The sequence below is a fragment of the Mixophyes fleayi genome, chromosome 6 (assembly GCF_038048845.1).
Source record: "Mixophyes fleayi isolate aMixFle1 chromosome 6, aMixFle1.hap1, whole genome shotgun sequence".
Classification (NCBI taxonomy): Eukaryota; Metazoa; Chordata; class Amphibia; order Anura; family Limnodynastidae; genus Mixophyes; species Mixophyes fleayi.
In genome coordinates, this window is record NC_134407.1 from 34,320,749 (window position 1) to 34,342,263 (window position 21,515).

The 21,515-nt window shown below is 41.8% G+C and overlaps 1 protein-coding gene across 5 annotated transcripts in view; it reads left to right on the forward strand.

The window, feature by feature from the left end:
* SLF2 (SMC5/6 complex localization factor 2) overlaps positions 1-14,161 on the forward strand; it is a 33,791-nt gene extending 19,630 nt beyond the window's left edge. For all 5 annotated transcript variants that reach the window (XM_075216248.1, XM_075216250.1, XM_075216249.1 and 2 more), the window contains 9 exons: positions 2,646-2,742; positions 4,298-4,474; positions 4,561-4,658; positions 5,413-5,500; positions 5,626-5,736; positions 5,918-5,995; positions 11,063-11,149; positions 11,361-11,429; positions 13,093-14,161. In XM_075216248.1, the coding sequence (XP_075072349.1) occupies positions 2,646-2,742; positions 4,298-4,474; positions 4,561-4,658; positions 5,413-5,500; positions 5,626-5,736; positions 5,918-5,995; positions 11,063-11,149; positions 11,361-11,429; positions 13,093-13,194 (907 nt within the window). In that variant the 3' untranslated portion in view covers positions 13,195-14,161. The remainder of the gene's footprint in view (positions 1-2,645; positions 2,743-4,297; positions 4,475-4,560; positions 4,659-5,412; positions 5,501-5,625; positions 5,737-5,917; positions 5,996-11,062; positions 11,150-11,360; positions 11,430-13,092) is intronic.
* The last annotated feature ends 7,354 nt before the right edge of the window (positions 14,162-21,515 follow it).

Consider the following 21,515-nt stretch of genomic DNA (forward strand, 5'->3'; position numbering starts at 1 on the left):
ACCCAGAATGTAGTAGGGGTATCGTGCAATTTGGCGATAAGTGACCCATATGCTCGGAATAGTGCTGGAGAGAGAACGTGAGGAGGTGTTTTTCCAGATTGCGTCCATGAGGCAAGTTGCGCGCGTTTATTATGTGGTGGATCCGTTTCTATAAACGGCGAGGGGTGTCTGAGAGTGGCCTGGGCAGCAATGTATACAATACAGAAGGCGGCATATTAATTCCAGTGACATTGAATATGCGTGAATGGATTTCAGGCCAGTAGAGGCGTATTTTTGGGCAGGTCCACCATATGTGCAGCAGGGTGCCTCTTTGACCACAGGCCTGCCAGCAGAAGTCTGATGTGGGGAAAACTGAGCGAATGCGGGTGTGGACCCAGTACCATATATAGAAGATCTTGTGAACGTTCTCTTTGACCCAAACCGATATTGATGCTTTGGCCAGATTGTCTAAATTTGGCCCATTCTTTCGATCTTGTATATGGTGGAGATAAGGCCCTTGGATCCGCAATTCCTCTGCAGAATGCCCCCTGTATTCCCATGTTTACTAAGGTGCGCTGCATGACCGGTCCGGCCACTCTGTCCAACGCCTTTTTTGCGTCTAGGGCCACCACCAGAGCAGGGAGAGATGAGCGGGATGTAAAGTAAGTAGTAAGTTTATAAGCCTTCTCGTATTACCCGAGGCCTGCTGATTGGGCAAAAACCCCACCTGGTCCGGATGAACCAATGTGGGCAAAACCCCACCGAGTCTAGTAGCAAGTATTTTTGCAAAGCGTTTTAGATCGGTGTTTAGAAGCGAAATCAGCCTGTAACTGCCAGGGTCTGTGGGATCTCAATCCGGTTTAGGGATCACCACTATCCCCGCTCTGGTGGTAGCCCTGTCGAATTTCTCACTGAAAAGCATGGCATTAAAGAGGCCTAGAAGCATGGAAACTAGAGAACCCTTGAATTTCTTATAGTAAAGGGCGGAGCGACACTTGAGAGTTTTAATAGCTTCTGTTATTTCTTCTGATGTTTCCGTGTGTAGGGATTCCAGTTGGGCAATAGTAAGTTTGGGAAGGTGACCTGAACGGAGGTATACATTTAATGTGGCTTTGTGTTGAGCAGAGTCACTTGAAGGGATTGGGAGATTGTAGAGAGAGGTGTAATAGTCCCAAAATCTTATCGCCTTTCTCATAATATCGTTGTCTCAACCACTGTAATGTGTTTGCTGCAGTTTTGGAGAGCAGTTAATTTAGGTGACCTCTCAAGACTAAGAGCTTATGATAGGTGGGTTTTTCCTTTGTCTTCTTTTGAGCTACAGCCAGACCAATCAATGCTCCGCCGCATGGTACACTGTAGGCCCTAGCTGCATGCAGACAAGGAGAGGGTTTTGAGCGACACCAGGGTGGTGGGGGTAGTATCACACGTTGTAGGGTGGTGATGAGGGAAGGATTGGATCCAATATATCCCCTAGAACGGAGTAAAAAAGCCCCATAGAAGTGCTGCTGCTCACAATGGTGTCCAAACCAGGCCACCTTTCTTCTATAGTTAAGCAGTCTGCAGGGGTATGAGAGAGTCGCCCACCTAGCTCAATCAGGGTGGCTCTGAGACGTGGCCAGCTCTCATTTAAGGAGCGCCCCCCCCCCCCCCCTTGCTGGTGGTCGTGAAGGGATTCAGCCTCCACAGAACCTGCACTTTTTATCCTACTTCTCACAGAACGATACCTGGATATGATGCTTAGATGGTTGAGCCATGGAATGATCCTCCTGTTTAGGAGCACATAACAAAAGACTGCTTGTTCTATCAATTCTATTATTGGACTTTATTTTAGTTTCTCCATACTGACTGATATTTTTGTTGAAAAATGAATGCCCTTTCAGTAATATCCATAACAACTCACAGGCACATGTTTATGGATAATTGCCAAATTGGTGCATTCATTTGGGAGGGTTTTGTTATGGTTCCTTCTGAGTAATAAGATTGAGTTCTCCACTAGTCCAGTTACGCAGAGGGCCAGTGACCGGGTTCTCTTAATGATCTTTTGCTGCGATGCCATGTGAGCAGTGGCTGAAAACTTTATGATCAATGAGAAAAGTATATAAGTTGTAGATGAGCCCATAAATAATCAAATCCACCTAAAAGGTGCATTTTTATTTGCATACAGGAAGCATTGCCTGCTTTTGTTTATAGCACACACATACTGGGGAGCATTATTTTTACACAGCGGTTTAGAGTTAAGCTCGGGGGCCCTCTCCCAACTCTAGATCTGTCTGCAGCGTGTTTTTCCTAATGTGTAAAGTTGCATGAAGTGTAACGAAGCTGATAAGAATGAATGACCCACAGAGGAATTAATCAGAGGTTCTGTTGTAAACAGTTGTCACCCTATAAATATACATGTCTCCAGCAAAGAAATTACCTTTCAATAAGACAAGTTATCTAGTATTTGGAACAAGCATAATACTATGATGCTTCACAGGGACTAAAAAACTTGTCAAAATAGAGAGCAAACTGTACATGATGCAGTCTGTAAGAGTCCTAGGTCTTTGGACAAGATTTATATTCCAGCTGGAGAATGGCCCAGAGCTTACAGCAAGAGCCACATTGGAGTGCATTGTGTGTCATGTAAGAAAATATATGATGCAATAAATATTATGTTTTGTTAACAGATCTGCAGGGCCTGGACCACCAGTATTGGCAGAACACAGGCATTCGGAACAAATTTTTCAACAGATTCCACAATTTCAAGTTACTCATGTGATTAAGGTGAGATACCTGTAAATATAGCAGTGGAACAGGGCTTATAGAATGATAAAATTATGATTTCCTTCCATGGTCTAACAAGGGAGACTGAGGATTATTCCAGAGTAAACAGTAAGGGGTGATCTAACAATGGTTGTAATGTGGGATGTGAAAGATGCCTGTTACATGGATTGCTGTTGGTCCTCAAACCTTTACATTAGCCATTATTGCCAAATATTCCAGTTTCCACTAATTAGAGCAGCTTTCTTTGCTCTCTTTAGGTTTGATCTGTTCTATGGAAAGCCAGCTTTAATTGGAGTTTTTTTCCCTTTTATATTAAAGGGTTTGTCCACAACCGCAATTAAACGTTGTACTGTATTATTTATTATTTCATATAGCGTCTTTGGTTGACGCGTGTGTACTTCCTTGGCGCACACACAGGCCCAGGCGCAGAACTAGATGTCACATGGCACCATAGCAAAGTGGAGACGGGCGGCTTTAAGTCATCTTCTATACAAATAGAACATATCAGTGCAACTAAGAGTGTCTGTCCATCAACACGTTCCTCCCACTTCTCTAAATGGAGTCATTGTTGTTCAGATGATGGGGGGAGAGTAATTTCCGGATGCATACACCATCCCTTGGGATACCAGCATTAGTTCCTCATGTATACCTTCCAGAGGGCACACTTCCAATTTAAGATTTCCCTCTTCAGTTACTCGTTGACCACATCAGTTTTCAAAAAGATCATGATCTCCATAGCTGTCCTGCTTCACTGTGTCCTATCTGAGTGATGTTCTGGTGAGACTTAAACCCAGGTAACTGCCAGCCCACCTTCACTGGCTATCCAGAACCGGGTTGCTTTTACTGACTGATCCTTGCATGGTGGCCTTAGAAAGGGGGCTAGCTGTGACCTCTATCCATGTGCATGTCTCTGCTCTAGTCTTGTTTTGGCGATCTTAGTCCACCGTGGGAGAAACAGTGCTCAAAGAGTTTAAGGTCTGTTTCATCAAGTGTAGTCGTCCATTACTGGACCATTTGTTTCTGAGCTTTAGGTTGAACAAGTCTACAAAGTATCTGAGAAAAGTATTTGTCAGCAAGAACAAAATACCCCCTTTTTTCGCATTATGAAAGGATGAAACTCGAGTTGTTCAGATAATAACCAATGTGTTCATTGTGTTTGACCTGTTAGAAGTACATTGTAAACAAGTGTAAACATTATCAAAAACTGCCAGTATTTCAGTGTTCCATTGAAAATGTTTAAAATATCATAGGTTTATGGGGCCTGAACACTGCATTTTAATAATTGCGTCCATAACGGTCTGGTACAGGTGCCTAAACTATATATACATTCCTTTTATCCTCATTGCTACCTTGGCAAATCTTAAGTTCTAAGGTATGTATGTATGTATGAATGCATGTACAAAACCCAGGACAAAGGTAATATGAGCCACACTCTCATGCTGCATAATGACTGCTAAACAAGTATATTTTGATCAGACTTATCCAGCCCTGCACACGTGTATTATCTGTGTGTGTACTTGACCATTAATGTATTAATTTGTGTGTGTTTTTACAGTTTTTAGGCTTTTGCACAGGAGTCTACCGAGAGGGCTACTGTGATCTGGAGATCTTGGAACTCCTAGTGTTACTCTTAAAGATACATCTAGAAAAGGAACTGAAAGATTTTCATGTGGTGGATTTGCAGTGTCTCATGCAAAACCTGCTTCAAAGTATCAAAGAATGGGAAGCAATAGTAAGAGACCATGAAATATTGTATATACTTTACTGACTGAACCATGTTCACAATACTAAACAGACGGGTTTTGTTTTTTATACAAGATGCCGAAACTGTGCATTGCAGTAAGCCAGCTTTCCACTCATCATCACAACTTTATTAAGCTGGTACGGCTCATTCCTACTTATGAGGTTCATGGAAGGTAATGTTCTGTTGTGTATTTTTTTTTTTTCTTCTAGTGGAGCAGTTTAGTGTGTAAATTTTCTGGTGAAAACCAAGATTGGCAATATTAGAACAAGAGTGCAAGTACAATTAGAAAATGTATCATTTATAAAGTGTGTGTGTTTAATATCTTATTCTAAAGCTGACGTTTCTGCTTGTAGATATTTTTATTATTTTACTTAACATTCCATTATGTCTTCTACACATTGAATAGGACTTATAAAATCACCTGTTATAAATCTTCAAACAAAAATTACCATAATGTTCAACCTCATAAAATATATATATATATGTATGTGTATATATTTTGTACACACGCACATACAGATTTTATTCTTACCGCTTGATTTAGATAGGCATTTGTGTAGATACACTGGGTACCCTTATTTATATGTATGTACTGCCGCTAAGAGTGTTGGATTGTTCTGAATAGTTATCAGGTGGCTGGTTTGAAAGGGAGTGTTACTAGAGTGCCTGTGAATAGAGAAACCCCTCATTATAAGTGTGGTTTTCATGAATGTATCTAGATTGTTATAATAAAATGTGTATAGTGTGTGTGTGTATATATTATTAAAATTGCTCCTATTTATACTTATGAGGTTCAAGACCATGACCATTTGGTTTTAAAAAGAAAAAAGTTGTTTTGTGGTTTTATTTTAAAGAATTCAGAATAACTGCCATACTTGTCTATTAGTATTGGTAACACGCCGGTTTCATTTCTTTTCTTTTTTTAGAGAGATGAGAAGACTTGTCAGCTTCATGTGCATATGCAATACCCTCTCTGTAAACTATACAGATCTACCTCTGGACTACGACTCTCGGGTAGGTAACTACTGGCAGAAGTTCAAACTTCTTCTCCTACTTGTTTTCCAGGGACATCACTGTCCCATAGTGTGACTTATACCAGCTGTCCCATGACACATTCCTGTAATATGTTTGCTTATTAGATGATGATGCTGTGCCAACTTATGTCTCAAATGAAGCCATCAGCATTGGTAAAGAACAAGGAAAGAATTCCTGAAAATGAGTCAAAGACTTTCTTTGAACTGGATGCAGAGGTAATGCATGGTTACGTTGACAGAAGACAGTTATGCAGAAGATTTTCAGTTTGTATTTTGTTAGAGCCAAAGGTCTTGCACCATTTTATGATTGATTATTACATTTATTTGCTATTGCACTTTTAAAGTTAGATTTGTGTTCGGAGCTTGTAATTTAATAACTTTTCAAATTTTTTTCCAGGTTTACTATCAGACTTTCAGCCTTTTACATTTGGTTAATGATGCAAGTAGTTCAGAAGATTCTCCCACTGTTCAGAGAGTAAGTGGTTTTTTTTCTGAATGATCTGTCTTCAATCTGTTGTATGTATTTATCAGAGCTGTCTAGTAGGCATGGTGTCATAGTGTTTGTATGTCACATGTATCTTTAGCAGTATGTGGACACAAACAGTGGACTATGTTTTCCCCCCCTAGGAGGCGTGTTTGACTGGAAAGGAATACATTTACTCCTATTAAATACCCCCTGCTTCTCTGCCCTTCCTCTGAATTTGGGGTGGGCACAGGTTTTTTTTTTTGTTCTTGTGTTATTTCTTACATTTTTTTTTCTTACCATTTGTTCCCTGGAATGTGACAGGTTATTTTTCTTCTTCTAAACTATAAAGATATTTTAATTCAAGCTCCTCCCCACCTATACCCCTCCACCAATAGTTTGTGCACCCTCTTTGGGGCTGCTAAGCCAGAAAGGAACACTTTTTATTATTTATTTTTTATTTTACATTTAGTAGCAATAGGGGTGTTCTATATGAGAACACTGTCAGATAGAGGCAGGCATAAGTGCTAGTTCAGCATTTCAAATCTGACGATTTTTGTCTCTTTGTGAAATGGCTCCTGGGGGGTGTTCAGCTTGGAGAACAGAGACATGGCAATGAGCATCTACCTTGCTGCACTGGAACGCACTTTGGGAGCTGCTACATCAGTAAGAGAACAAGCACAATCCCTTAGGGGGCCACTCTCAAGGGAATCCCCACTCTAGAGAAAGACTTAGTAGGGGGAACTGGCCCATTGGCAGCGCCAGGTCTGTACTGGGCCAACAGAGGGAGGTGCTTTTCCCCAGTACTAGCACTTCCTTCTTGGTGGGCTTTTCTGATTGACAGTTCTAGTGGGCTTTCCAGGCACCCTAAAAATTTGTTTGCGCTATTGTGCGGTTTATGTTTGTATATATAATTTTTGAATTCTTAAAACACCATGGAGGGGACCAGGAGCCCATTAGCAATGAAGGAAATAGCCAAGCTATTACAGTGGTTGGTATGGTATGTCTCCTTCATCCCAGGGAGAAAGTGGGATCAACTGGTGGTCCACATGAAATACTCTTGACTGAACCAGGCATCATCATGGTACTGTGCAAGAACAAGGGATGTGAAGCATTTATAGTGGGATTCCATAACTGTGTACCAACTAGTATATCTTTGCCCTCCAATCCCTATGCTTCCTCGGATCCTAAAGAAGGCCAAGAGAGAGAGTTCAGTGGGACCCAAACTTGGTCCTTTTGATGGTTACAGAGACAACAATTCAAGCCTCTAAAATCTGTTTATTTGAAATTCCTAACCTGAAAGGTGTCTTTTTTTTTTTTTTTTTTGTTTTTTTTTTGTTTTTTTTGGCTATTGCTTTGGCGAGATGGGTGTCTGAATTGGCTGCGCTCTTTTGCCAGGTCACCATATCTGGTTTTTCACAATGATAAAGCCTTCGTTCCAAGGTTGTATCAAAATCTGCGCCAAGAAATTATCTTTGCCCTAGGATAGCCTTAGGCAGTGGAGACTCTCTCCACCTGTTGGATTCTGTCAAAGCCTTGAGGTTTTACATAATCATTGATTGTTCTTTATGACTTGCACAAGAGAGGAAGGCCATTAGCTAAACAAACAGGTGCAATATGGATTAAGGCTACAATACGATATTCTCATAGCTCAGAAGGAACACAGGTAACTGTTAACATTACAGCCCACTCTATCACTCTAACAGTGAGCTCCTCCTGTACAACGTAGGATGGAGACTCATTTAACAGTTTACCTTAACTAAATTATACAGATTCAATGTCTTTGTATCCAAAGATCCCAGCTTTGGCTTAAGAGTTTTGCGCACATGTCATGTGACTCGAACATTGTGATAGGCTGCTGCCATAACAACGGGATTAGAGGGTATGTCTCTTCACGGTATTTAAACGAACGAAGGCTTGCTTTCGGTTTGCCTTGTGAAAGCAGTAAGCGAAACGCGCGTCAGCGGATGCTGTGCTCGCTGACTGTCAAATCTAATTTAAAGAAAATTGAGTCTTATTTCAGACTCTGAATAGGAGTGTTCGTGGAATAAATTTAATTAAATTACGATACTGATTTCATATAAAGGAGTACGATCACAGACTTGGTCTCAGTTAGAGGGAAAAGTATTGTAGCTATACTAAGGGACTTCACTATCGGCTGTAAGCTGAGTGATATAAACGAGGCTCACTGTGTTACATACGCCGATTAGGGTAATAGAGGGGATTAAAACTATTAGGCTATAATCTAATGATTACATATAGCCATTGAGCTGACAGCTTTGTGATATTAATTTAGTTCCTCTTGTTGCATGCGCATATTAGGGGAATATAGGAGATGAAAGTTATTATGATATAACTAAAGATTCGATTGAGTCCCTTGCTACATTGTAACATATAAGTTAGCTGTTAACTCTCCAGAGATACCCAGTACGCTTTATGAATAAGCAATTGATACTATAATGGAGTATAGCACTCAGACTGTATGTACATTAGTCTCAGGATTTACTTTATAAACAGGATAATATTATTATACCAGCCTAATAGAATTCCTCCCTTTGTTTCCACTAGGATAATTGATTCTAAAAAATTTTTAGAGACTTATAACTCCTTTCAAGTCCACGAATCTTATTGATTTATACAATTACAAGACAGCCAGCCAGCTGGGTAGAAACTCTTTTACCCTTTTAACAGTTATTTTGAATTTTCAGTCAATTTTTTATTTTCCTTTTTTAATATTTTGCTTCAAAAATGTTTAAAAATATAAATAATAAATTTTTACTATTTTAATTACATAATTCATTTTTGGGTTATTAGTGTGCGCCAGCAACACACTTTCTTCTTTCTCTATGTTCAGGATGTGATGCTAGACCTTTAGCTGTGTGGGATCACCTCCCCTTTGTCTCATGTTTAGTATATTGATACATCTATTCACATATGAGGGGTTTAACCTTATCTCTGTGCAGTATTTTCTGTTGACAAATTACAACTTGGGGGATATTTTGAGGTTTATGGAAATATTGTCAAAACTCAATGATGTGTACCCAGGAACTCTGCTCCTACTTCCAGAGTAAGATCATGTGGCCACCAGGCCATTTGTTAATAGTCAGAATATTAAAAGTGAGAATTGATCTTCCACTTGTTTGGTGCAGGGAATGGGCTCTTCCTGTCTGAATCACTTGTCACAGCACTGCTTTAACCAGAGTGACCACAGATCCTTTAGACCAGGGGTACGGAACCTGTGGCTCTCCAGGTGTTGTGAAACTACAAATCCCAGCATGCCTTGCCACCTATCTGCTGGTTATCTACTGGCAAAGCATGCTGGGACTTGTAGTTTCACAACACCTGGAGAGCCACAGGTTCCCTACCCCTGCTTTAGACATTGTGGTAGGTTGGGAAAACTCTGGAGATGAACCCTTCTCCTCTGTGCCATCACCTTCCATTAGGGATTTAAAGGCCTCGGAAGCAGAGTCTAATCCATTGTAGGGTCTGTTTCTTGGTCCACGTTTGAAAATCTTCAAGCACCACAAAAAAAATATGTGACGGACATTGAACCATTTTCTTAGTCTGTTCCTTCTTTGGGACTAGTGCAATTGTTAAAACATTGGAATTATTCCGACGGACTGGGATATGGCCAATCCCAACCATTTTGGAGCAGACTTGAGTCTTGAAATAAAAGTTCATGCCCATCATTTGTTCTTTGGATTGATTAGTGCAGCTTAGTCGAGGAAAAATTTGAGGAGGCTGCATGAGTATTTTAATCTAGGTACGGGTTTTCAGATGCGATTATGGTAGCAAGGGGAAACAGGGAAAATTAGACCGTTCTTCTCCTTTATGTTCTTTCACTTTTGATGACAAACTGTGCATAGTAAGAGTGGGAGTTGATCCCACCCCGGGAGCGGACAGTAGAGGGAGAGCTACAGCCCCTCTTCTATTTGTTGCACAATGGAGACCTGGCATCAGATCTGCCTGAAAATTGGCACTTGTAAGACAGAGCCTGAAAGTATCCTCCTAATCTGGAGGCATTGTGAAAATGTGAATGCAACCAATAGAACTACACCTATAATCCTGTATAACTGAGGACCAGCATTCCCCTTTCCCGGAGGGTTCCCTGAGTGCTACAAAGGTGTACTGTTATACAGCAGTGTTGTTAGGGCCACTGCTAATTGCACTAACAAATGGAAAGTTGATTGGGAATGGTTGTTGATAGGCTCAGTAGGAAAGAGGGTTGCAGCACTGGAATGTAGGAGCCCTCACGGTACCTGATCTCCACTAAGTAGAATTATGCATTCTATCCTAACTTAAACCACCCAAAACGGCAGTTTAAATTCCAGGCAGGGCATAATGCTGACCGTAAAGTCCATCAATCCTGTTTTTCTACTGATTTATTTTTTTTATCTTTTTAGTTTTTCCTCCAATGTTTACATTTTTTCGGAATATGGATAATGCTAGAGAAAGGGAAAGTTCCACCTTCAGAGAATTATATTATTCAGCTATATATTTGTTCATGTTGTTGCTTTTTTTTTTTTATACAATTTGGATCTACCCAGCAGATGTGTAATTGTATTAGAAAGCAAATCTTCCCGGACCACAGCATCTCAGAAGATGGATTTTCCCTCTTTATGGTGGTGTCCCAAAGACACTTTAAAGCCCAGTGTTTTTCCAGCTTTAGGAGTGCTCATACCTAACTTTTTTTTTTTTTATAGTGTTGCATGCACAGAATGTGAGCACATGCATATGCTATGGCCACTTGCATGATTCTGGCATCTTCACCCATGTGAGCCTGGAGGGGACGGGCTTGTTCACGAAAATACGGCTCTTGCTGACCAGCAGAAACTCGTGAGCTGCTGACTCCTTCTCATGATGCATATAAGCTGAAATTAGCTCTTTTTCCTTTCTTCTTTTATTTTAAGGAGTAATTTACTTTCATTTTGCGTCCACTTGCATCAACCCCATTATCTCTGTTTGTTTTTAAACTCCTGTGGATTAATGATTTAAATTTCTGTGTTGCTCAAAATTGAATAATGGAGTGAAAACCACCCGCGAGTCCCTTAATTTGTGGAGTTTTGTTTTATTTTACAGAAACACTTGCTTAAGATGTGTGCCGAACTGGAGAAGCACATAAAGAGTGATATACGGGAGGATCCAAGGTTATTTTACAGAACAAAGGTACAATGTTTATTTCTATTCAGTTATCATTTTTTGTAGGGTTTATTAATTTAGTCCATTGTGTCTTTGACACAGGTTGGCATTTTTCAGATATTAGTCATGCATGGGTGGTGTGTGTGTGTGTGTGTGTGTACTTGTGTGTGTTCCTGTTTTGTTGTTTTAACTGCATAATAATTGTGTTTGTGTGTATATATGCTGCTTTTGTTTTTAGGTAAAGGATCTAATTGCAAGAATACACGGAAGATGGCAAGAGCTTCTCCTTTATTCTCGGCCTAATCAGGTACGCTAATTCATTTATTAATATATCTTTTCCCTTTAAAACTGTCTCCTCCAGACTGAGGGCCACAGACCTCACAGACTGGGTTATACTCTACCCAAAGGCCGCAGGTCACATAAACAAAATAAAATTTCTCCACTCTGTCTGCTCTTCTCTCTCTGCAGAGCAGGATCAGTTTATTATTGCAATAAGATCTCAGTCTCTATTTATATCCTGCACATGTAGAGCAGTGGTGTCATAGATTAAGGGAAAGATATTCATACGATTGAGATGGTAACAAGCCAGACCATAAACAATAATGTAATTATCTCTTACTTCAATGAGAAAAATGTTTATTTTTATATAACTGTTTTATTCCCCCTATTGGCTAACCTGTAAGGGAAAGTTTAGTTTAAGAATGGTTGATAACCCCTTTAGAGGAGGGGATAGGAGATATTTTAGTAGTCCTTTTTAAATTATTTCAATCTTAGATTTTTCTGTAATTGTTACATTTTAAATAAAAAAAATAAAAATGGAATAGAATCTACTTCTATGCCTGTCCGATGCAGGAGGCCACTGCCAGTGTAGTCAATTACATGCTTTAATGTATACTAGGGTGTGACATTCCAGCCTGTATGGTATTACATTTTACATGCTATACAAAAAAAGTAACAAGCTTATAAAATGCTTACAGGTATTTAGAAAAAAAAAAAGTGAAAAAAATAAATAAAATGTGTATGTATATACCAAACCTTGTAAGATTGCAAGTTTTAGAATAAAATAAAGGGTCTATTTAATGGGTTAGATACATTTTGTGAAAGTAGCAAAGGGAAAAATTCTAAAAGTGCTTTGGGAGGGAGGTCACAGCTATTTCTCCTTTTGCTTTCACCCATTTAAGGGCATATAACAGCTTGGATCAGCATAACTTGCTGCTAAAATTCCAGATTGTAGCCATCACATGACAGCCCCTTTTGTACAGAGGTCTGAGCAGTCATATGAACATAGCTTATTAGTAAATAGGATAATGACTAACCAGGTAAAGGCTGAGTTAGAGAAATGCAAATATTAGATTTTATACTTTCATTAAATCCATTTCTCTTTGTCCATGGGGGACACTGGACCATGGGGTATAGAGCCTCCTCCAGGACATGGAGGAAGCACCATAACCTGAGAGCAGCTGAGTGTAGAGCCCCTTCACAGACTCGAAACCCTTGGCATCATCAAGTGAGAGTAGCACCCTCATGCCAATGTCCTCATATGCCACTGCAAAACTTGTAAATGCCCTCCCGATATCCAAGCTGGTGGGTTTATTCGGCATGAAACCAATCTGGTTAGGATGCACTGTAAATCTTATTTTCCTTTATCGTAACCAAGTCATATTACCTAGTATCTTAACATCACATAGTAACAGTGATCAGGTGGTATGAATCCACGTTGAGGTGATCTTTATCTTGTTTGAGTACTATAACAAGGACTCTTTCATAGATTGTGGGAGACACTGATACTTATAGGTGATTCATGCAGACAACAGTTGTGTAGTTTAAAACTTCCTCAAACTTTTTGTAAAGCTTCCTCTGCGCGATTTCCTTGACACTAAAAGGCACGTTCAGATGTCTTGAAAGTTGGTGTTTGTGGATTTTCTATACTTTATTTCTAACAAATGTTTTCTTTTCCTTTTTAATTATAGGGAAAGCTTCACGATTACTGGGAGCCAGTGTGTGATGATTCATTTGAAGACAGTTCACCAGACACTGTCAGCAATTCACCACAGGAACATTTTTGTGAATGACGTAAACATTTCGATTAGTATAACAGACATTCGACATCCCAAAAATTAAATGGACAGCCCTATCTTTTCTATAATATTAAAAATGCTGTTCCGAAACCTTTCATTCTAATTTTGCTTTCTTACAATTCAAATGTCATTTTTTTTATATTACTGATAATGATATCAAGTATGTGATTACAGAGAAGACTTTGCATTAAGAAATTAACAAAACATGTTTTAGATTAATAGAAAAATAACCGATTGAAAGTCCCTGATGGTATAATAGAACCGCTACTTGAACCATACTGGTAAAAAACAAATATTTTTAGTGATTTATGGTTATCCTTATTAGGATGGTTAATTTGCACTACAAACACACTGTGTGCATCATTTTACATTTTTAGCTTTATAGACATAGGGCTAGATTTACTAAGCTGCGGGTTTGAAAAAGTGGAGATGTTGCCTATAGCAACCAATCAGATTCTAGCTTTCATTTATTTAGTACCTTCTACAAAATGACAGGTAGAATCTGATTGGTTGCTATGGGCAACATCCCCACCTTTTCAAACCCGCAGCTTAGTAAATCTAGCCCCTAATCTGTTTTGTCAATAACTTTTTATAGCATGGGTCTTGATTGCTTTAGTCCTATACCTGTTTGTAATTGGCACTGGGTTAAAACGAGCTACAAGACACCACTGGCAAAAATACTACTGACCACAGCCATTATTTATGAAGCCCCCTTATTAAACAACTTAACCCTGTCAAAGCAAAACTAAAGTTAATTATTGGCAGGTTAATTGAAAGATATATCTGTCTATTCTTTCCATTGCTCAACTATATCAAGGCTTAGGCAATCAATGTGTCCTCTGTATTAAACTGCTTTTCCAGGTTTGTACTATGTTATTTTTTTTACAAAAATTCTTACAAGAATATAGCACTTTAAGTATACCTCATTTTGTATGTTGGTTATTTATATTAAAAAAAGAAAAAAAAATCCACAAATGCTGTCTTTTGTCAATTCGGCTTGAAAATGTGTTCTGCAGTGAGAGAACCATGTAGATTGTGGTGATACCTGAATCAATTGAAACAAGTTTCCCATTCATGAAGTGCTGGATTAAGCATTCTCTAACCTATAAACTTGTTTGTATCCCAGCTCCTCCCTTCTATACCCCTCCATCCATATTTTCTCTTTTCTCTTCTTTTTTTGTTTTTTTAAACTGTCATCATCTATTTATATAGCGCCACTAATTCCGCAGCGTTGTACAGATAATGCACTTGCATCAGTCCCTGCCCCAGTAAAGCTTATAGTCTAAATTCCCTAACACACACACTGGCAGCACTACATAAAATGCTCCATGAATTGACCCTAGTCTGTCAATGTCATTAAAAAAAATATTATTTTTTTTTAAACTACAAGATTAAGACAGCTTGAGGTTAGAATGTACAATGAGTGGGTGACTTTTTTGCCGCTTCCTGCTGTGACCAGCTTCCAACGTGGGTTTGCCTCCAGAGGGTTCTGTCCAATGCCACCATAGGTGTGCCCGGAACCCCTTTGCTTCATACACCATCCAATGCCGCAGCGCTGGACCGCAGCAGCCGCAGACACTAAGTTTCTCCCCCTCCTGGCTGGGGAAGAGGAGTGCTGAAGTCTGGGTACACTACACAGTCTGGGGGCTGACCATCTGGGCGGCGGGTGAGGTGGTGGGTGCCTTGCGACAGCCCTCACTAGGCATTGGTGAGAGGGGATTCTGGCCTTGGGGATGGAGGGTTTCTTTAGTGCTGGACCCAGGAGGGAGGTCCATCCCCATGCTGCCGAAGCACCTCTTCCTTGTCAGGCTTCCCGCTAGACTAGACAGGCTGCAGGTGAGACCAACCCAAGAAAGGCCTGGTCCAGGTGAAGACTTACGCCAATAACTGTTTTGATTCAAGTGTATCTCCAATATTACATGCACTATGAAGCTGTGAATAATTAAAACAAGAGGCATGTATTCTGTATACCCTGAAGTCATGTTCTGGGTGAACTATTTGGACAACGGGGAACACGTCTCATTGATAATAAGGACCCCGGGGAAAGTACTGGTCCTTGTCACCACAGTTACCAGAAACCCGATGCTGCAACACCCTTGGGGTACTACGCAGACTCTATGGTACAGACTATTATGAATAAATTGTAATATAATTTGACTAAGTCCACCTGCCATGGCATATGCTCCCTCATATGGTTTTCGAGTACTGAATTATTTAGCCTTGTGTCCAGTCACTGTACCCATGCGATTGATATTGAGTACTGACTTCTGGCTAATGTGTCCTTTCTCTATAGTCTCTGAAGTTACGGTTATTGAGTACTAACTTGGTTATCTTGTGCTCTATTGTGGTAATCTCTTGTGTTATTATTGAATGCTGATTTGGTTAGCCCCTGTTTCCTATCTCTGTAATCTCCTGTCTGGGTTATTAAGCAAGGTCTTGATTAGCTTTGCACTGCTCACTGTACTCTCCTTATATTACGAGAGTGCTTACCTTGTTTAGCCATGTGTTTCTGTCTCTGTACTCCCTCCTCCAGGGTCATTGAGTGCTGATATTTTCTAGCCATTGTGTTCTCTCTCTTGTAAGATTATTGAGATCTGACTTATTAGTAATTGTGTTCACTGTACTCTTATTGCTAATTCTACATTGGATACTGACTTCATTTGACAGCACTGTGGGGTGAGACTTTGCACGAGCGCCTAATATTCAATTGCGCTATTATGCAATGTTTGTAGACGTTCAGATATTGGATATCTATATATTCTTTACCTGCCTGTTTCCACCTTTTTACTTAGGTGATAGTCTACAATTTTACTCTTCCTATCTAATATATATAAGCCTAGTTGCGTGTGTGTGTGGAAAAAAACTATTTTCTCAGAAAGGGCTCATCCAATTGACCTGAAATTTGGTATACTGACATTATTTGACAAAAAAATTATAAAAGTGAAGTCCGCTAACTTCCATCATCCCCCCCTTCCCCCCGTGGGAGGGGTAGTAAAGGCTAAATTTACGAGTTGAGGGCTCAAACTCTTGGCTCCTTCCGTAATGCCAAGGCACAGATTAAGATTGAAAGTTGGAAGCATTATTATGCTATTGAGAAATCTGAATGTTAAGAGAGGACTGTGCAATGGCACCCGATTAGTAGTGACAGCACTGAAAACGAATGTGATACAAGCAGAAGTTTTGACTGGCTCTGCTGAAGGAGAGAAGGTGATGATACCTCGGATTGACTTATGTCCATCCGAAACAGGACTGCCGTTTAAGCTAAGACGGCGGCAGTTCCCTTTGAAGGCGGCATTTGCTGTGACCATTAATAAGTCACAGGGTCAAACAGTTGAATGTCTATTTCTCTAAAAGGGTTCACCGTCTTGTCTCTATTAGCCACTAACAACCGTTCTCTGGTGCAGAAGTAGTGTAGACGGACAATTATATCCCATGGAAGTTGACCAGGACAGGCTTAGCACTTAGGGCTCTATGTGCACTGTCCATGAAGCAGTCCGTGTCGGAGAGATCAGGCAAAATATGGCGAAATAAATCTTTAACAGAGTGGAGAGATTTCCTCTGCAACGTTTCTAATGTGGACATTGTTACTTCAAGAGCGATTCTCAGAGTCCTCTTATTTTTCCTTAAAGGCCTCTACTTTGTCATGGAGGCGAGAGAGTTCATTATCCAACACAGTCTGTGAGCGACATAAGTCGCCTGTTTTGTTTTCAGGGCATCCTGTTAGGGCTCTTGACCACCAAGATGAGTTTTTAGAACAATTGGAGTAGAGGTCTTCACCATTAGCAGCCACTTTTCCCATAGAGCTTTATATGCTTAAAGGTACTCCGATGCCCCCAGGTCTTAAGCTCAGAGTAGTTAAAACTCATCAATGATGACTGTAGCGCAGATGGAACCAGAGGCGCTAGCCCAGACTGGAGCGGGTGGTCAGTAGCAGGCAGAGGTCAAAGGTCTGTAGCGAAACAGCGAAGTCCAGAATACAAGCCAAAAGGTCAGGGTCACAGGCAAACACGCAAAGTCCAAGGTACAAGCAAAGGTCACAACGGAAGATCAAGCAGACAGGAATCCAACAGCAGGTCAGCAACAGCACAGGACTGGAAACGCTGTAACTGGCAGGGAGTCTAAGCCCTTCCTGCCTTAAACACAGAAGGCAGCCAATCAGGGCCCTTCCCTACAAGTATTCCCAGGGGTTGCCTAACAAATTAATTACTCTATTGATTAGACCGCAGGCTGTAACCAATCTGCGCACGCTCCCGGCTGTCAGCATTGTTGGGACATGGCGCTGCCTTAGAAAGCGTCCCGACCATTGTCATGGAGATGGTCGGGGACGACGGAAACCGGAAGTGACATCCCGGCTGTTGCCATGACAGCGTGAACACCGATGGAGGAGGCGAGCCGCAGATCACTGCGGCTTCTAACACATCCGACCTGTTTCCCAATGAGGGCAGCTCAGATTTTAACTCATTGACGGCTTTAGAGAGTTCATGCTTGAATACAGCTTTGACACCTTTGAGGAGGTTAGTCATTACAGCCTGGATTTGTGGGTCCAGCTCAACCTCAATTGGAGCTGGGGAATTCGACACCTCATTGTGTTCAGTTTTAAGAAGGGGAATTTTGGATATTGTTCTAAATAAATTAGCAGAAGTTCCCTGAGTCGATTTCTATGGTTTGTTGGACATTGTGGATGCAAAGGGAGTCACCCACATCCTGGAAGACTCAAAAGAGGATGCGATGAGGTATAGAGAAGGAAGGAAGGGGGCCACACACTGGTCTTAGAACATATCAGCGTTGTCCGTCCAGGTCCATGCCGGAGAAGACTGTTATATAAGGTGTGGCTGGGTCTGTTGTATGTTTAGGAGAAGTTCCAGCATGGTATGGTGAGGATCAGAGAGCCGCCGACTGGTGGGATAGGTGTGGATAGCAAGGGTCCAGAACTCTCGGGTAGGGAGGAATCACTATGTATCAAGAGAGAGAGTGACAAAAGAAGGTTGCAGCACTCTAAGGTATTGATACTAGATTATGTAAGTATGCACCAGACAGTTTCACATATAGGATGTGTTGTGTTGTCTAATAGGAGCCACCTGAAGGCAGTACAGTCCATGCATGAGTTCAGTGTGGGTCTGACTGAAATCGCCCTAGCAGGTTGCGGGGAGCAGGTAAGAAGGAGGGGCCAGCTCCTGAGCACTGGAATGAGCAGCAGCAGAAGGCTGGGGTCGGGGAAAGGGGGGCAGGCAATCTGCGGGCACACAGAAAATTCCTCCAGCACACTCCTATAGCCAGCAAAAGACCTGCCATTTCTACTGTATTGTCTTTCCTCCGCCCAGACTTCCATCCCACCATGACCTCTCTATTGTCGTCAATAACACCACCATCTCCTCTGTCACCCAACTTCGCTGCCTGGGTGTCACCCTCGACTCCTCTCTCTCTTTTGCCTCCCACATTTATTCCCTTGCCCAAGCCTGTCACTTCCAACTATGCAACATCGCCCGCATCCGTCCTTTTTATCTCTCAGGATGCCACCAAAACTATCATCCACGCACTCATCATCTCCCCCTCGATTATTGTAACCTCCTCCTCACTGGCCTCCCCCACTCCAGTCTCTCCCCCCTCCGCTCTATACTCAATGCGGCCGCAAGACTCATCTTTCTCTCGCGCCGCTCCTCCTCTGCTTTGCCTTACACTGGCTCCCCTTCCATTCACACTCCTGCCCGCTCCCTGCGCTCGGCCAACGACCGCCGCCTCTCCTCCACTCTTATCACCTCTTCCCACTCCAGAATCCAAGACTTTTCCCGTGCAGCCCCCCTTCTCTGGAACGACCTCCCTTGTTCCATCCATCTCTCTCCTACTCTGTGCTCCTTCAAACGTGCACTCAAAACTCACCTCTTCCTCAAAGCCTACCAACCATCTACTTAACCCCCATCTCCTCCCTTTAGCTCGTCCTCCCTTCTCTCTTCTTGCCTCAACTGGCTCCTCTTGTGCCTGGTCTGTTTACCCTCCCTTAGGATGTAAGCTCGTATGAGCAGGGCCCCCTCCCCTCCTGTCTCCATACCTGTTCTTCCGCTCCGTCTTTACTGCATATGACTGGCCGGAGTTTCTGAAGTATTGGTACTTTTTGTTCATTGTTCTGTATGGTTTCACCCTGTATAGTTGGTGCCTAACAAATAAATGATAATAATAATAATAATAATACTGTAGATAAAAATGCAAAAGTCTTAGTTGCACATTTGCAAATGTATGTTAAAGCCACCCGCCACTCCACAGCGCTTTTGCTAATAGGGTGGTCCTAACTCTAAACAGTGAGAGTCCCATATATTTGGGCCATAGATATGTGTTTTTAAATTGACAGCTAACTTACCAAAGAGGTACCTCGGTAGCCTCCAAACCGCAAATCAGCGCCAGTACTCCCCCTTAGCTACTGACACCAACTTGCCTCTCAGACAAATACAGAAGTGGAAGTTGCTCAATCAATTTATAGGCTCATAGCAGGTGCTTGAAAGGTTGGGGTTATCCTAAAAGGAACAAACACACAGTTATAAAAATACAGAGTAAGGACCACCCTACTAGCAAAAGCGCCATGGAGTGGTGGGTGGCTTTAACATACATTTGCAAATATGTGCAACTAAGACTTTTGCATTTTTATCTACAGTAAAAATATTTTGCTGGCTATAGCAGTCTGCTGGGGAACTTTTCTGTGTGTTTGTTCCTTTTAGGATCACCCCATCCTTTCAAGCACCTCCTATGAGCCTATAAATTGATTGAGCAACTTGCACTTCTGTATTAGTCTGTGGGCACATCAATGTAGTGGAACCCAGAGGAGATAGTAGTGAGATTGCCACAACACTGTCCACGCTGGAGAGTATGAGAATAGTTATCTACTCACACGTAGGTCGCATGGGTAACCATGCTAGACTCTCTGTTCCTCTGCGCAGAATAGGCTGTCCTGGGGGCCAGCAGAGGGGCTTGCACAATGGCTGCTTTTAGTGTGGCCACACCTCTTCATACAGTAAAAGAAAAAGACCGCTGTTGCTCTTGGGGGCCTCCAATTCAGGTGCAGTAGGCCCCCACACTGTTCGGGGCGTTGTGTGTGGTCCCAGGTGCTGCAATCCGAAAGCAGGGGCCTGAAAGTGATCCGAGGACCAGGAGGCTGAAACTCAAACCCAGAGATTCGAGCGCCATGTAAGCCGCACTAGGCAGGAAACAGAAAGAGCAGGAGCTCTGGCTGGTGACTAGAGTGCTGCGCCCAAGTACCAGATCTATTGTTAACACACCTGATATAATACAAATAGGACTCAATATCAGGAGGCGGAAAAAAAAAAAAATAATTAGGAAAATGTGGTTGCGCTCTACAAAATATCCACCAGGTGGCAGCAAAGTCCATAGTTTGCTGAGGGAACAAGCTAAAATCGTACTAAGGCAATACAACTTATCCTTTCAACATTTTAAGGGCATCTTATAGCCCCCAGTGTCAGAGACATGCTTTGTATATTTATAGTTTGAGTCACTATACTGAGTAAATCAGTAGATATCATCATCCTCATCATCGCTGCACAGAGAACTCATTCACATCAGTCCCTGCCCTATTGGAACTTACAATCTAAATCCCCTAACATACAGACCATTTATTTATATAGCTCCACTAATTTCGCAGTGCTGTACAGAGAACTCACTCACATCAGTCCCTGCCCCATTGGAGCTTACAGTCTAATTTCCCTAACACACCCACACACAGACTAGGGTCAATTTGTTAGCAGCCAATTAACCTACCAGTATGTTTTTGGAGTGTGGGAGGAAACCGGAGCACCCAGATGAAACTCACGCAAACACGGTGAGAACATACAAACTCCACATAGATAAGGCCATGATCGGAAATCAAACTCATGGCACCAGTGCTGTGAGGCACAAGTTCTAACCACTAAGCCACCGTAGATAAAAAATTCAGAGCTTACAGACACATTTTTGATGGCTATGAATGAGTGGGCATGAATATAGTAGCTGTTACACCCTGCTCTCTTACAGTTCGCTCTGGCAGTGTATGATGATCCTACTGACCCGAGGATACGTCGCTCTCAGCATCCAGCTCTCTGCGGTGGTTACAGGATTGTCCGCGATCAGACTGTAGTGGCGGCTGCACCAGAACTCCGTCACGTCTTGGAGCTTCACTGAAGTGTGCCTGCTCCGCGTCTCACTGTAAGGGGATTTGGTTGGTCCCCTACAGTGTGGTCTGATGCTGTGCTGCATCTGTATGCCTGTAAAAGCACTGCACCGGGTACCGGGTCCAAAGACAATGCAGGCCAGTCTATACACAGTCAGGTAGGCTC